Source organism: Phocoena phocoena, chromosome 10 (assembly GCF_963924675.1).
Source record: "Phocoena phocoena chromosome 10, mPhoPho1.1, whole genome shotgun sequence".
Taxonomy (NCBI): domain Eukaryota; kingdom Metazoa; phylum Chordata; class Mammalia; order Artiodactyla; family Phocoenidae; genus Phocoena; species Phocoena phocoena.
The window spans coordinates 27076171-27092082 of record NC_089228.1 but is presented as its reverse complement, the minus strand read 5'-3'; the positions used below and the strand labels follow the sequence as shown (position 1 = coordinate 27092082).

General features: G+C 41.2%; 1 protein-coding gene across 14 annotated transcripts in view; it reads right to left on the bottom strand.

The window, feature by feature from the left end:
* CADPS (calcium dependent secretion activator) overlaps positions 1-15912 on the bottom strand; it is a 478500-nt gene that overhangs the window by 236506 nt on the left and 226082 nt on the right. For all 14 annotated transcript variants that reach the window (XM_065884698.1, XM_065884694.1, XM_065884691.1 and 11 more), the window contains 2 exons: positions 15018-15251; positions 9960-10081 (listed from right to left, as the gene is read on the bottom strand). In XM_065884698.1, the coding sequence (XP_065740770.1) occupies positions 9960-10081; positions 15018-15251 (356 nt within the window). The remainder of the gene's footprint in view (positions 1-9959; positions 10082-15017; positions 15252-15912) is intronic.

Here is a 15912-nt window from a genome sequence, read left to right as displayed (position 1 = left end):
GTAGGAGCAACTGTTATTGAAAATGATTTCCCCGAGGAAGGATGATGATCATTAGTGGCTCTCCTGGAACTCTGTAAGCACCTCTGGCTCATCTTTGCAGACCTGCACACATAGCATCTCACACGGCAGCTGCCTATGGGCTGAATTCCACCTGCTGAGCTGAGCGTCTGCACTGACGTGGAACACCTGTGCGCCAGCACATTCATCACCATTTAAATAGGGGCAGTGATTTAACCCACAAAATAACTGAGTTTACGGAAAGGAAATGAGCCCTCTTAGGTAGTTTTGCTGAGTAGTTAATGCTAATTAAAAGACTTTCTTGTAGGGAAGTGATTTCCTTCAGAAAGGCAGGGGGAGCAGAATGAGCAAAAATTACAGCCTTTGGGTTTGGCTCCTGGCTTAGCTATGTATTATCTGTGCAACTTTGACCAAGTCACTTAACCTCTCTGAATCTCAGTAGTTCCATCAGTAAAATGGAATAGCAATAGAACCTGTATTATAATTTCAGTAGGGCATTAAATAAGACATTGACTATGAAGTACTTAGTATAGTACCCGGCCCATAGAAAGTGTTGGATCAATATTAGTGATTACTATTTTAGACTCAGATCCCTTTTTTTTTAAACATCTTTATTGGAGTATAATTGCTTCACAATGGTGTGTTAGTTTCTGCTGTATAAGAAAGTGAATCAGCTATACATATACATATATCCCCATATCTCCTCCCTCTTGCGTCTCCCTCCCTCCCACCCCTCTAGGTGGTCACAAAGCACCAAGCCGATCTCCCTGTGCTATGCGGCTGCTTCCCACTAGCTATCTATTTCACATTTGGTAGTGTATATATGTCCATGCCACTCTCAGATCACTTTTTTTTTTGCATCTCTCCCTCCTCCCTTCTCCCTCTCAACAAGAATGAAGCCATGATAATAATAGCCAGCAGGATTACTATGTGACAGGCACTGTTTTAAGTGTTTTATATATGTTAATTCATTTAATTTTCTCAAGAATGTGGAAAATGAGGCACAGAGAGTTAGGTGACCTGCCCAAGGTCACAGAGCTGAGATTCAGACCCAGCACTTTGCCTTCCCATTCTGTGTTCTTGACCACGACACTGTACTGCTTCTATGCACCAATGAATCTAAACCAAGCCTCTCTTGTTTTATTAGTGAGAATTTAGAGTTTCTGGGCTGTATCCTATTCCTACAGGTAAGTGACAGTACGACATTCCATCCTATATATTTCCTGATCACTAAATAACAACTACAGCAGTTTTTCACACTTGGGGAGACATGTACTGAATTGTATTTCCACTGAACAGTGATTGGACAATCAGTCCAGTTCTCAGTTCATGCCATCAACGGATGTAACTGGCAAGTAAGCTCAGACAAGGTACTCAAGGAGCTGAACTAGACAGGAAATGGACCTACTGTCACTTAGTCCTTAAAGGGCTATTAAGAGATACATCCTTGGGCTTCCCTGGTGGTGCAGTGGTTGAGAGTCCGCCTGCTGATGCAGGGGACACGGGTTCGTGCCCCGGTCTGGGAAGATCCCACATGCCGCGGAGCGGCTGGGCCCATGAGCCATGGCCGCTGAGCCTGAGCGTCTGGAGCCTGTGCTCTACAACGGTAGAGGCCACAACAGTGAGAAGCACCCCCCCCCCCGCCCAAAAAAAGATACATCCTTGTTTCATACCCACCCAATGTTGGACTCCTCATGAAATCCGAACTTTCACAGATGTCTCACAACTGGATGGAGCATCACTGTTTAACTGCCAAACTCCAGTCACCACTCGATTATCCACTTCTGAAACTCCTACCAACTCTAGAAATTTCACCAACTCGCTGTTACTTGAAATTCCTGAAAATTCTGCATTAAGTTCTACCATTATGGCTCTTCTCAGGATTAGCTAGATAAAGAAAAAGAAAAACTATAAAACTCTTGAGAAGGAGCCTTGGATACCACTTATCAGGACACGGTAAAGCCAGAAAGCTTGGTGACCTACACAAGAGAGGGTGGCTAACTGAGGATGCAGCACTTGGAGCACCTTCTCCAAAGCTTGTTCTCTAGCATCCTGTTCCTTTCTACTGGCTACCCTGCTGATTGTTGTTTTAGCAGCCAGTCTACTTTCACCTTCCAGCTCACAAGCAAACACAAACTGGCTTTCAACACAAGTTGTGGCTTCTGGACGACGCTTTCTGGTCTCTGAGCATCCCAAACTGTGATCAGAATCGTGCTTCCTCCCAACCCACACGTCTTCAGGGAACCTAGCAAAATCGAATTTCTGGGTCAACACTGGCCTTTACCATTTAAGATTTAATTAACTTTGAATGAAGCTGAGCCTTTTCCTCAGAAAGGAAAAATGAGAGAAATGATATCCAGGCTTTCACTCAGTGTTACATAAATGTCTTCTGCACTGTGACCTTGAGCTGGAGTTTCAAGAAAGGTAGACAAGAAAGAAGCTGAGGGCTTCCCTGGTGGCGCAGTGGTTGAGAGTCCGCCTGCCGATGCAGGGGACACAGGTTCGTGCCCCGGTCCGGGAAGATCCCACATGCCGCGGAGCGGCTGGGCCCGTGAGCCATGGCCGCTGAGCCTGCGCGTCTGGAGCCTGTGCTCCGCAACAGGAGAGGCCACAACAGTGAGAGGCCCGCGTACCACAAAAAAAAAAAAAAAAAAAAAAGCTGAATCTCAGGAGGCCTTCCTCTTTTCTTCCATGTGGTGGCTTTGCAGTTCTCAGCAGCTATAGTGGCTCCTGAAGAATTGATCACTCTGTGCCCAGGCACTCAGATGTTTCCAGCCAGCTTTCCTCCAGGCTCTACAACATCGAGGGCCATGTCTGTATTATCCCCCAATTTACACTAATGCCTGGCAGACAGTATGGGCTCCATATTTGCTGACTAATACACCTGTCTTTTCAAGTTTACTCTGGGTCGTGAAGAGGCTTCAGGTTTCAAGGTGGAAATCCAATCGTACCCTCCCTGGCTTAAAACCCTCCAATGGTTTCTCCATGGTCTTAGAATGAAGACCCTTCATGTGCCTAGAAGGCCCTGCGTTGTCTGGTCCTGCCTTGATCTTTTGACTCTTCCTGTAGCACATTCCCCCTCTCTGACTAATCTCTATTCACATTGCTCTATTTTCAGTCCAGGAACACGTCCAGCCCCTTCCTCCCTCAAAGCCTTTGCACATGCTGTTCCCTATGCCAGGAATGCTTTTCCAGCTCTTCTCATGGCTGGATCTTTCTCATCCTTCAGGTATCAAGTCACGCATTACCTACTCTGAGTGCACTTCCTCGGCCACTTGAGTAACATATGTTCCCATTACTTTGTACTGTAGCAGCCTGTTCATTTCTTATGGAACCAAATTACATTCTGTTATTATCTTGTATATTTATTTGTTCCTTGTTTGTTGCCTGTGTCCTTTACTAGAATGTATGCTCCATGAGGCCAAGGCTTGAGGTGTTATTCATGGCTGTAGTCCCAGTACTAGTTGGTCACAAGTAGAGCACCCCATGTACACTTGTTGAGGAAATGTAAGTGCCTACCCTCCACATCATTCCCTTATACCTAAATTTCAAAGGGGCCATTCAGGAAATGTACTCTGTTTCCATTTAAACCATTCCAAGTACACAGAAAACATTTTTAGCTAAATTGAGGAAGGAAGTACCATCAAGAAGATGATACGTGAGGAAAGAAATTGGAGGGCATGACTTCCTTTTCTAACTTTGTAACTGACTTAACGTGGGACGATTTAATGGAACTGTATTTCTATGAATAATTTGGGCATAATAAGCACAATTCCCTCTGAATTGTGCCATTAGGCACATTGTGCCATATTTCACAGAAGAAAAATGTTATAGCAAGTCTTTGTGTTTTATTCTTTTTTTTTTTTTTTTTAACTATGTTCTCATCAGATAAGATGCCATTAGAAGATGCTAGGGCTATATAGCAAGATTTACCTGTTAGGGTATTTTAGTTTCTTATTCTCTTGGAAAATGGCAGGAAATGGTTTGATTGTATTTTCAAATTCTTGACAGTAATGAAATCCATGTATCATAAAGCCCATGGTTTGTCAGGGAATAATAAAGTTGTTAAATAATCAAATACCAAGTGGCACCCTTGGTGTCAACTCAGAAGAATATAATTTCAGAGAAGTTAGCACAATATTGGGCTGCTAACTCAAACTGCCTTTCTTTTCAGCAAAATCACTTAAATTTCTCTTGTATTTAGTCCTCAGGACATGCTTTCATTGGAGGGTAGCAGGTACTGTAAGAAAACACTGAGAAAGACAGTCATTTGGGAGTATATCTTGTACTCAGGGAATGTATCAGGTTTCCTTACATCATTTCTCCCAAATTAAAGTAATTTGCATATTGTTTTCCCAATCTATGCCATTTCCACATACCAAACAAGATAGTTTCATGATAGTTTATCATATCTAGGTACCACCTGTGCTATTTTTTACTTAATATTATTTTTCGTTTAAATTAATTCACTTTCTCCAAATAAAACATACAGATGGCTAAAAAGAACATGAAAAGATGCTCAACATTGCTAATTATTAGAGAAATGCAAATCAAAACCACCTCACGCCAGTCAGAATGGCCATCATAAAAAAAATCTACAAGTAGGGACTCCCCCCGTTGCACAATGGTTAAGACTCGTGCTCCCAATGCAGGGGGCCTGGGTTTGATCACCGGTCAGGGAACTAGATCCTACATGCATGCCACAACCAAGAGTTTGCATGCCACAACTAAGGAGCCTGCGAGCTGCAACTGACCCGGCACAACCTAAATAAATAAATAAATTAATTAATTAAAAAAAAAAGTCTACAAGTAATAAATGCTGGAGAAGGTGTGGAGAAAAGGGAACACTCTCACACTGTTGGTGGGAACATAAGTGGTACAACCACTATGGAGAACAGTATGGAGGTTTCCTTAAGAAACTAAAAACAGAACTACCATATGATCCAGCAAGCCCACCCCAGGGCATATACCTAGAGAAAACTCTTAATTCAAAATGATACATGAACCCCAATGTTCCTAGCAGCACTGTTTACAATAGCCAAGACATGGAAGCAACCTAAGTGTCCATCAACAGACAAATGGATAAAGAAGAAGTGGTACACATACACAATGGAATATTAGCCATAAATAAGAATGAAATAATCCCATTAGCAGTCACGTGGATAAACCTAGAGATGATCATACTAAGGGAACAGTGTCAGAAAGAGAAAGACAAACACCATATGATATCACTTATGTGTGGAATCTAAAATATGACAGCAGTGAAACTACAGTAAGTTCCCTATATACAAACCTTCAAGTTGAGAACTTTCAAAGAAGTGAACGTGAATTTGCATGTCCAATCACGTAAGTTACTTCACGTGTCTGGCATACGTGGTCACGTGCGTGCATCCTCTACAAGTGGCTGTGCTTTTGTGTACTTCCCTGTACGGTACTGTATAGAGCACAGTAGTACAGCATCTTTATCTCAAGCCCACATGTCCAGAAGCAAGCATAAAAGCAGTGGTGATATAGCTGGTACTGTACTGTACTTTTCAAGGTACTGTGATGTAAGATTAAAAATGTTTGTTTTTATGTATTATTTGTGTGAAAAGTATTATAAACCGATTACAGTACAGTACTATATAGCCGATTGTGTTAGTTGGGTACCTTGGCTAACTGTGTTGGACTCGTGAACAAATTGGACTTACGAACGCATTCCCGGAATGGAACTTGTTCGTATGTAGGGGACTTATTGTATTTACTAAACAGAAACAGACTCACAGACATAGAAAACAAACTTATAGTTACCAAAGGGGAAGGTTGGGGGGGGGGAGGGATAAATTAGGAGTTTGGGGTTAGCAGATACAAACTACTATATATAAAATAGGTAACCAACAAGGACCTACTGTATAGCACAGGGAACTCTACTCAATATCTTGTAAAAAAAAAAAAACTATAATGGAAGAGAATATTCAAAAAGAATATATATATATATAACTGAATTACTTTGCTGTACACCTGAAACTAACACAACATTGTAAATCCACAATATTTCAACAAAAATTGAAAAAAAAAGAAAAACACTGTCTTACGGTAAGAAAATTCCTCTGTTCTATTTCATAGGAGGTGGACAAATATATCTGGGTTCTTGAATCCACAAGGTATTTCCCTTCTGCATTTCCATGACTCCCTGAGATTGCTCACCACAAAACAGGATTTCAATTACTCATGCCCTGTCTCAGCACCCTCAGTGGTTTCCTGCTAGAAGCAGCTCACAAATGGAGGCAATATTTTTGAAAGTAAATACATCTTGTGAAAAATTCTGATTTTCGTATTCTGGCTTCCTGCATTAAAAACCCAGGAGAGGAGGACAACAGCATTGAGAGGATCCACAGTCGGCTTGGAAATAACCCATGTGTAGCAAAGAGACTGGTAAAATGAAGGATGAGAGGGGGCTATACACACACACACACACACACACACACACACACACACACACAGCCATGTTTTCCAACCACAAAACACATCTCACTCATGAAAACAGCCTTCTTACTTTATGCACCTAATTCAAAATGACCACTTGGGGGCAGGGCCCTGGTTATAAGTGAAGAGGTGACCTTGATAGAGGAGGTGACAGAGAGCTTGGACCCTCCACTGCTAGGTTTCAACAATATAGAACAGCATTCCCAATGGATGCTAATAGGTGGTAGTTGAAAAAAGTTTGGGAAACTCATGAATAAACAAAGGTAAAAAGCTTTATTTTCTATAATTAAATCCTCAAAGCCTTTAAAATGCCAAAGTATGCTGTAAATAACTCAGAAAAAATGTAATGTCTGGCATTTCCCAGCCTCACTTGACTGTAATACCGCTCTCCCCATCCTTGTTTTTCTTGGAGTAGTCTACATATTAGAGTTCTAAAAAACACTCTTGGACAAACTGGGTCATGCTGTGTACTCCTGCTTTTGTGACTGTACTTGGAAAAAAAAAGAAAAAGCCAAATTCCTTGTAGACACGTTATAGGATAAGATATTAGAGTTCCAGTTACTGGGTAAAATACTTGGTAGCAGCAACAAGAGAATTTATAAGCAGTAAATAAAACAGGCTTGAATGGAATCTTGGTTTTAGAATGTATCAATAAAGTATGGACATCGGCTAGCTGTAGGAATCGTCAAAGACAAGAATCAGAAGATGAACAGGGCAGGAAAAAGGCTAAATTTGTCAGATGATGAAGTGGAGTTATTAGGACACATGAAAGATGACCCTCCAAAGGGTACTTTTTGGGATAATCAAAATCAAGTAGCAGAGATGACAGCTAGAGATCAGTAATGGGAAAAACTGTGAGTAGAAGCAGGGAGGAAAAAGAGAAGAAATATAAGCTTCAAAGAAAAGAAAGGATGGAGAGGATGCAGAATAAGTGCAAACATGAGACGAGGAAGAAAATGCACCTGCACAAACAGGCTCATTCATCCTCTCAAGACAAAAGTGGAGGCAGAGGAGAAGTATTAGCAGCGAACTATGACCAAGAAAACGGCAAAGAAGAGAAGTGGAAGAAGAATTTGGCTTTAGAAGGCAGCTGAGTAGAGATTATAAGGAGAATGTATATATTAGAAAGGAGAAAAGAAGAGACAAGAAGAGACATGAATTTTGGTAGATTTCATACTCTGGGTATATCTCTTTGAGATACTCTAGAAATGGCAAATACAGGGCACATGTACGTCTTCCTGTATGAGTCGATCATGCATTATTTTCCTCTGAATAGACTTGGCCTCAGAACACTTCTCAACACAGCACTTTGGAGAGCCACTACAGACTGATTTGACTTGACGCGAGATATGAAAGTTGCGTTCTTACTGTATTAAAACACAAACAAACAGGCCCTCTGTGGGGTTTTGGTAATACCCCCTCACTGACTGAAGAGGAATAAAAAAATTATACTTCTTCAGTGTGAGATGTATTCATATGGACATAATGCACGTGGATGGCTATGAGTCAGTGTATATGTGAGATATAAGCATATCAAGTAGTTCGACCAAAGCATTCCGTATTTATTTCTAATGTGAAACTCTGTTTTAAACATTCATACGCACATGAAAATCAGCTCATCACTTACTCTGGTAACGGAAACCTTTAAACCCAATAAACTGAATTACAGATTGAGTTACAATAGCCTAAATGAAACAACAGCCTGTTAGAATAATCAGAGCTTTCTCCTTCCTTCTCTAACATATGATACCATATTGGGCTCGACATCTTAAAAGGTTAGTGTAAACTCCAGAGAGGTTTTTATTCCCCCTACGTAACACATTTTTCAAAGGCACATATAAATAATGCAACAGCATAATAGCATTGATTATGATCGGGCTGTGGTGACAGTTGGGGGAAAAACTGGGATTTTTATCAACGGTGGTAAAAAAGAAGTTGCATTCATTTTCAGATTGAAACTCAGTTTAGAAAAAGGAAGAAGGATGGTGTGCAACAAGTTGCTTTGGTTTCCATTTCCTCCTCCATACACTTGTTAATTGCACCCAGATCTGAGCATCTGAGGCCTTTGCCTATTCATGCAAAGAACCACTTGAAGGCATAAAATGTCCTCAGATTTTTCTCTAGTCAGGGAAACATTCAGTGCTTTCTTTGAACTATTCTGTTTGAACATCCTGGTACGGTGTTCCTGTTCTGCCAAACATCTCCTAGTGCTTTGAGGGAGGAGAGGCAGTGAGCTGCCGTTATGGGTAATCCTTTTTATGACTTTCTTCTGAATTAACAACAATAAAAAAAGATGCTCATTAGCCTCGGCCGGCTTAACTGAGATAGAAAAGAAAAGGAGAGAGGCAGTGGGGAGGGAGGAAAGAGAGTGGTGATCTCTCAAGAATTTTTGCAGCCTGAGAGTCTACTGACTCTCATCATCATCGCTCCTGGGAACCAATGGAATAGAATACTAACTGGTCTCCTGCATCGACCCTGGCCTTCTCCACTGCAGTCAGAGTAATCTTCTCAGAACACATATCTAATCAAACATGCCCATCCTTCCTCTCCGAGGCCTAGCAAGGTCCTTCATGGTGTAGCCCCTTCCTGCCTCACTGGCAGCTTATGGCATACCTCGTTCTCTGGACTCCAGCCCCACTGGCCTTCTTTCAATGCCTCCTTGCCACAGGGTCTCTGCTGACCACAGGGCCTTGGCACAAGCTGACTCTGCCTGGAATGTTCTTTCTACTCCCAACCCCTTTGCTCAACTTTTAAATATCAGACCAAATGTCTTATAAGTCCTCAAGAAGGCCTACTCCTACTCTGTCTCCACAAACTGGCTCAGGTCTCCCTGCTGACTCCTCACAAAGCACTCTTTCTTTCTCAGCATTTATATCTATTTGTAACTATAAATTTGTGCAATTGTGTTTCTGCTCCCCCACTCAACTATAAGCTCTGTAGGGCAACAACAGGGACTATTTTCCTTTCCACTGTTCAACAGCACCCTGTACACAGGCACAGTGAGCATTTGACAAATATGTGTTGACCTAACAAATTAATAGATTGTGCCTAACATAACATACTGCTTTGCTGATACAGTCATAACTGTGGCACAGAGAAAGATTTTGAAAAAAAACTGTACATACCATAAACCAAATATTATTTGGTAAATATAATGAAAACAGATTTCTATCAAAGTCTCCTACACATCCTACTGAAGCCTGCAGGTTGTGACTAAACTCTCTAAGGTGATACATAGAGCCTCCAGAAAGGAGGCTGTGTCTTAAATTTCCTTCTGTTCTCCTCTCCGAAGGAGTTGGAAACCTTATTAAGGCTGCCAAATAAAAATGTAGTCAAGTCATTTTGTTTGGAAAATAAACAAGGTGTATGTCTCATAAAACCTTCTGGGGAAACCAAACCTTTAAACTGCAGTTGGCCAAAATGGTGCCAATGAGAAGAATCTTCCGGAAGATGAACCACGGAGAAACATAACTTACGTTGGTTTTGAAGCCTCGGCCTGGTCGGTCTGTAGTTTCTCTCCTCCTTCCACCTCCATCGTGCAATATACAATGCGATTTGGAGCTAAGGATTTGAGGCCTTGGACTTCCATGATCACCACCTGGAAACAGAGTCACACACATCAGAGGTTACTGCCAAAGTCTATGGGCAGCATCACCCGGGGAAAATATATACATAAGAAGTTACAAAAAAACCCAACAGGTATCTGATGGTTTCTACCAGCCGTGCTGGGACAAGTCCAGCATGAAGATACAATTCTTCATAGTGTATCTCATTGCCTTGCAGATGGAAAGACAAGGTTCACTAACTCAAATGCTCATAGGAGCTAGACAGGTTATATGAAATGGGCTACTCTTTTCTGTGTTAAACACATAGGATGGGGACTTCCCTGGTGGCACAGGGCTTAAGAATCCGCCTGCCAATGCAGGGGACACGGGTTCGAGCCCTGGTCCGGGAAGATCCCACATGCCGCGGAGCAACTAAGCCCGTGCACCACAACTACCGAGCCTGCGCTCTAGGGCCCACGAGCCACAACTACTGAGCCCGTGTGCCACAACTACGAAGCCCACATGCCTAGAGCCCACGCTCTGCAACAACAGAAGCCACCGCAAGGAGAAGACTGTGCGCCCACAACGAAGAGTAGTCCCCGCTCACCACAACTAGAGAAAGCCCGTGTGCAGCAACGAAGACCCAAAAGAGCCAAAAATAAATAAATAAGTAAATAAAAATTAAAAACACACACACACATAAGATGATTTTTCATTTCCACAAGAAATAGACTCTCCTATTTAAAATATATATATAGTCTAGCTTTTAACTCAGAACGTGATGGAAACATAGGCCAAGGAATTCACTTTCTTCTTTACAATAAAATAAGTGATAACACAACCGCTAAGATAAAGGGCAAGTACCATTTAGCATGAGAGTCAGAGATACAACAGGGAGTAGTGGGGACTGTGGCAAACGGGAACACTCCATTTAAAGGGAGCAGTTGCTATTCAGTTGCAGCCCATTGTTGCCTTGTTTTACCCCAGTCCAGAGGTACCAAAGACTCCAATTTCTCTTACTGGAAAATGGAAATATGAATCAGAATCAAAGTCAGAAATCTGATTTTGAAAATAATTTTAAAGGGAAGAAATAAAATACATAAACTCTGTGCAGGCCAACACTGTTGGGTCAAAAAAAAAAAAAAAAGCCTGTAGTTGCATACTCTCTGTCTAGACTGAGGGAAAAGGCTGGTGTTTTGATGGAACAAGTTGTATCATTCATAATTCCTGGCATTTCCCACCACTACCCTCAAACTCCATTCAATCACCTGCTATTTTCATATTTAGTGGTGGGTGCTGCTCATCAGAGAGAAGGGAGAAGAGAGGAGAGGAGGGGACAGAGGGGAGGAGAGAGACAATGATTTAAAAATCGGAAACAAATGACTCACAATCAGAGATCTCTAAAGACCAAGGTACATTAAAAAAAAAAAAATTACTCGATTGTACTCCAAAAGAGGTCATGGCATTACACAAGAAGGATGTGGGTGTGCAAAAAATGTACGCTTTTTAATGGGCTTGATGCAAGGAAGTACAATAGGGCTGGCATTGAATCAGGATTCACAGGTCAGTTTTGCTGTTTAATAGCCCAGGGGTTCTCAAACTTAGTGTGAATCAGAATCGCCTGGAGCGCTGGTTAAACCAGACACGGCTGGGCTTCACCTCCCGAGTTGCTGACAAGGAGGTCTGGGGTGGAGTCCAAGACTTTTCATTTTCTTTCTTTTTTTAAAAAATTGTGTTGGAGTATAGTTGATTTCCAATGTTGTGCTAGTTTCACGTGTACAGCAAAGTGATTCAGTTGTATATATACATATATTCATTCTTTTCCAGATTCTTTTCTCATATAGGTTATCCCAGGATATTGAGTAGAGTTCCCTGTGCTATGCAGTAGGTCCTTGTTGGTTATCTATATTATATACAGTAGTGTGTGTATGTAAGACTTTTCATTTCTAACCATTTCCCTGATGATGTGAATATTGATGCTGCTGATCCAGGAGCCAGGGTACTACTCATGTGATGTTGGGCAGATCTTGACCTTGAAGTCACTGCACTTTTCTTTCAAATCTCCTGAGCCTCAGTTTCCTCATCTGTATAGTGGGGATAACGATACGTCTTCTCTCTCTCTCCATGGCCGTTGTGTGAGGATCATATGAGATGATGTATGTAATTGAAATTTTTACACTGGGTGGAAAGAACCATCAAATGAAAAGAAATGAGAGGCACTGGAGAAAGAATACAATTTTTAGAATTTTAAAGATGCGTTCAAATCCCGAATCTGCATTTTCACTAGCTGTGTAATCATAGGCTAGGTTCTTAACCACTCCAAGGCTTTGTTTCCACATCTGCAAATGCCTTGAAAGACTGTTGTGAGGATTCACTGAGTGAATGATGGTGAAGGATTCTACAAATACCTATTATTTTTCATCAGAGCACTCCACCCACCCAGGGCCATGTCACTTGTAATCCTGGACCTCAGTTCTCTTACTCCAGGTAACTATTCTCTGCTGTCCCTTCTAGCCATGCAATTCTATAAATACATAAAATAAGTCTTGTACCAACCTGCGAATTCAAACCTAGTCTGCCCTGATGCTGTGACAGGCCTCTCTCTCTCTCTTTTTACCCCCCTAACTGTGTCTGCCAAAACACATTCACAAATAGATACTCAATGCCTTTTGCTGGCTGGTTTAGTATGATGTGCCATTTAGTGTTCTAATTAAACAGTATTTGGGAACCCTAGAGCATTTCATTTGGTACTTGTACTTACAAGTTACAGCCTGTTTGAATCATGTACGTCTGGCAGTATGGTTGGGGACTCACCCACATCTATATTTTAGATAATCAGCTGTGTAATATTGAGTACTGATGAAGAATTAGAAAATTGCAGATTTAAAAGCTCCATGAATATCAATAAACCACTTCCCCCCCCCACCTTTCAGGAGGAAGACAAGAGGCAGTAGGAAATAAATTACCACCTTTAATTGGCAATAATCAAATCCAAAGACACCTAAGAAAAAGCATTCAGTATCTCAGGTGGCAGTATTAAAAAAAAAAAAGAAAGGAAGTTTGTGTGAAATTACACTGATGAGTTTTTCACACACCAAGTGCTCTATATTTAATTGAATACTGCCTCTTCCACCTGCAAAATACATGTTGAAAACCCTGTAATGTGACTATCTCAATCTGAACTGAGCACAGTAAAACAAATTACCTGCAGTTAATTCACAGCAAGCCTTAATGATGTTCTCAAATATTAATTTAGTCTTTACAAATTTTAATTAAATCTATAGAAATCGGATCTATTCTCTTGGTTTCCCTAAATGTTGGATTATCATAAAATCCTTTTGGGGTTGAGCTTTCATAGGCTACGAATGGTTCTCAAACTTTGGAGTGTAAGAAGTACCTGGGCATCTCATTAAAATGCACATTCCAGGGCTATACTCCGCCTAGAGCTCTTATTCCTGACAATTTTATTGAGGCATATTTTACATATCATATAATTCACACATTTCAAGTGTACAATACAGTGATTTAGGGACTTCCCTGGTGGCGCAGTGGTGAACACTCCACGCTCCCAATGCAGGGGGACTGGGTTCGATCCTTGATCGAGGAACTAGATCCCACAGTAATGCCGCAACTAAGAGTTCACATGCTACAACTAAGGAGCCCACGTGCCGCAACTAAGGAGCTAGCGAGCTGCAACTATGTAGCCCATGTGCTGCAACTAGGGAAGCTGCAAACCACACCTAAGGAGTCTGCCTGCCACAACTAAGACCTGGTGCAACCAAATAAATAAATAAATATTTAAAAAAATAAATTTACTAGGTTGTAGAAACCATCATCATAAATCAGTTTCAGAACAGTTTTATCTCCCCCAATAAGGTCCCTTATGTCCATTTCTACCTCCTGCCCCAGGCAACACTAACCTACTTTCTGTTTCTGGATATTTACCTTTTCTGGACATTTCGTATCAATGGAATCAAACAATATGTGGCCTCTTGTGTCTGGCTTCTTTCGCTAAGCATAATGTTTTGGAGGTTCATCTAAATCAAAGCATGTTTCAGTAGCTTGTTCCTTTTAATTGGTGAAGAGTATTCTATCATATGGATGAACCACATTTTGCCCTTTCACCAGCTTATAGACATTTAAGTTGTTTCCATTTGGGGCTATAACGAATAATGCTGCTATAAACATTTGTAAGCAAGTCTTTGTGGTGACGTGTTTTCATCTCTCTTGGATAGATAGCTAAGAGTGGAATTGCTGGATCACATGGTAATTTTATGTTTAGCTTTTTGAGAAACCACCGAACTGTTTTCTAAAGTGACCGCACCATTTTATATTCTCATCCTCTAGAGCTCTGGGTCAACAGTTCTGGGTGGCACAGGAAATGTGCATGTTGAACCAGTTTTCAATGATTCTGATGTGGTTAGATCAGATCTACTCCTCAGATTATACATATGATAAACAAACATGTGAGTAAAAGTTACAGAGAAATATTGACATGTTGAGCCTTCTGCCACAGTTCTGGCCCAAATGGGTTCTTTCTTGGGGTGATGAGACAAACTAAAAGAGTCTCCACTGCAACAAGGGACTCTCTAATGGGGCAGCCAGAGGGAGAGAGAATGGGAGAGAAAACTGACAACCCACCATGAAATGATACTAGATTGCTTTTTCTGTAACACAGGTTGCCAAAATGTTAAACTCTCTAAATTGGCACAAGGTATTTACAAAACCTTTAAGGGCTGCTTTAAGTTGGGGAAAGTAATCCAACATTAAATTTAGTAAGTGGTTCTTAGGACTACATTTCCTAAGGAAAAAGTATGGTCTCCTGGAGATGGGAAATTACTTGCCGACTAGCTGAGCTACGCTGAGCAAGCTGTTATTTTAATAACTGCTCCTGGGGTGCAAGGAGGAAAACAAGCTGATTGTGAGGCCTCTCATCACCCATGTCCTGCCTGCGATGCCAGGAAACTTTCAAGGGTCTAGGGCTTTTACCTCCAGGGAGAAAGATAACACGACGTCTGACTTGGAGAGCTGGTTTTCACTCTCCTCACCCATGTCGATGATGGAAGCGTTGTGGCTGCGTTTGAGTTTCTGAAGCTTGAACTCGCCGCCTTTGGAAACTGGCATGCTCTCCAAATTAGCCATGAGCAGGTTGACGGATGACTTCAGCTCTTCAATGTACATGTTTTCCATTTCTTTGGATACAAACTTGGGAAATTTGCGTTCCTTGTAAAGAAAGAGAAAGGAATGAGCAGAGGAGTAAACACAGTCCAGAGCTCTGCTGACATCTACCACCAGTGACATTTGCCCAGATATCGTGGCAACGTGCTAGAAAAATGTTCAGCTGGGTTGAGTAGACAGCTGCCTGCCTTCTGGTTATTTATAACCTCTAACAGGTAAGAAACACATACATAAACATATAGTAAGAAAGAGGCAAATGTTTTATGATAGTTCTATTCCCCCCACCCAAGTTTTCTCCAGCAAATGTGATCTACGGAAAGAAAAATGGGGTGATGTTCTTCAAATCCGGTCTCAATTCAAACAGTTTTTCTTTTTAGCAAAATGCAGCCAGTTGTTTTGAAGCTGAGGAGACAGAAAAGCACCCTATTTCTGGATATCTATAGAGATTTTCTCACATGAATAATTCAAAAGGAGCTCATTTGAGATGTTTCAAACACAGCCTGTGGCTATTTCTAAGAAGAATAGTTAACTGTTTTGAAGAAAAATTGAAAAAAAAATTAAACAAGTGATGAAAAACATGATTAAAATTCCTTAGAAGAGAAGATAAAGCAGTTCAGTATCAGAACTGAACTCTGTATTTTTTCATTGCTTAAGAGTTCAGTTGTAATGGCAACAGGCTTTAGCCAACTTCATACCTCTGAGTTGT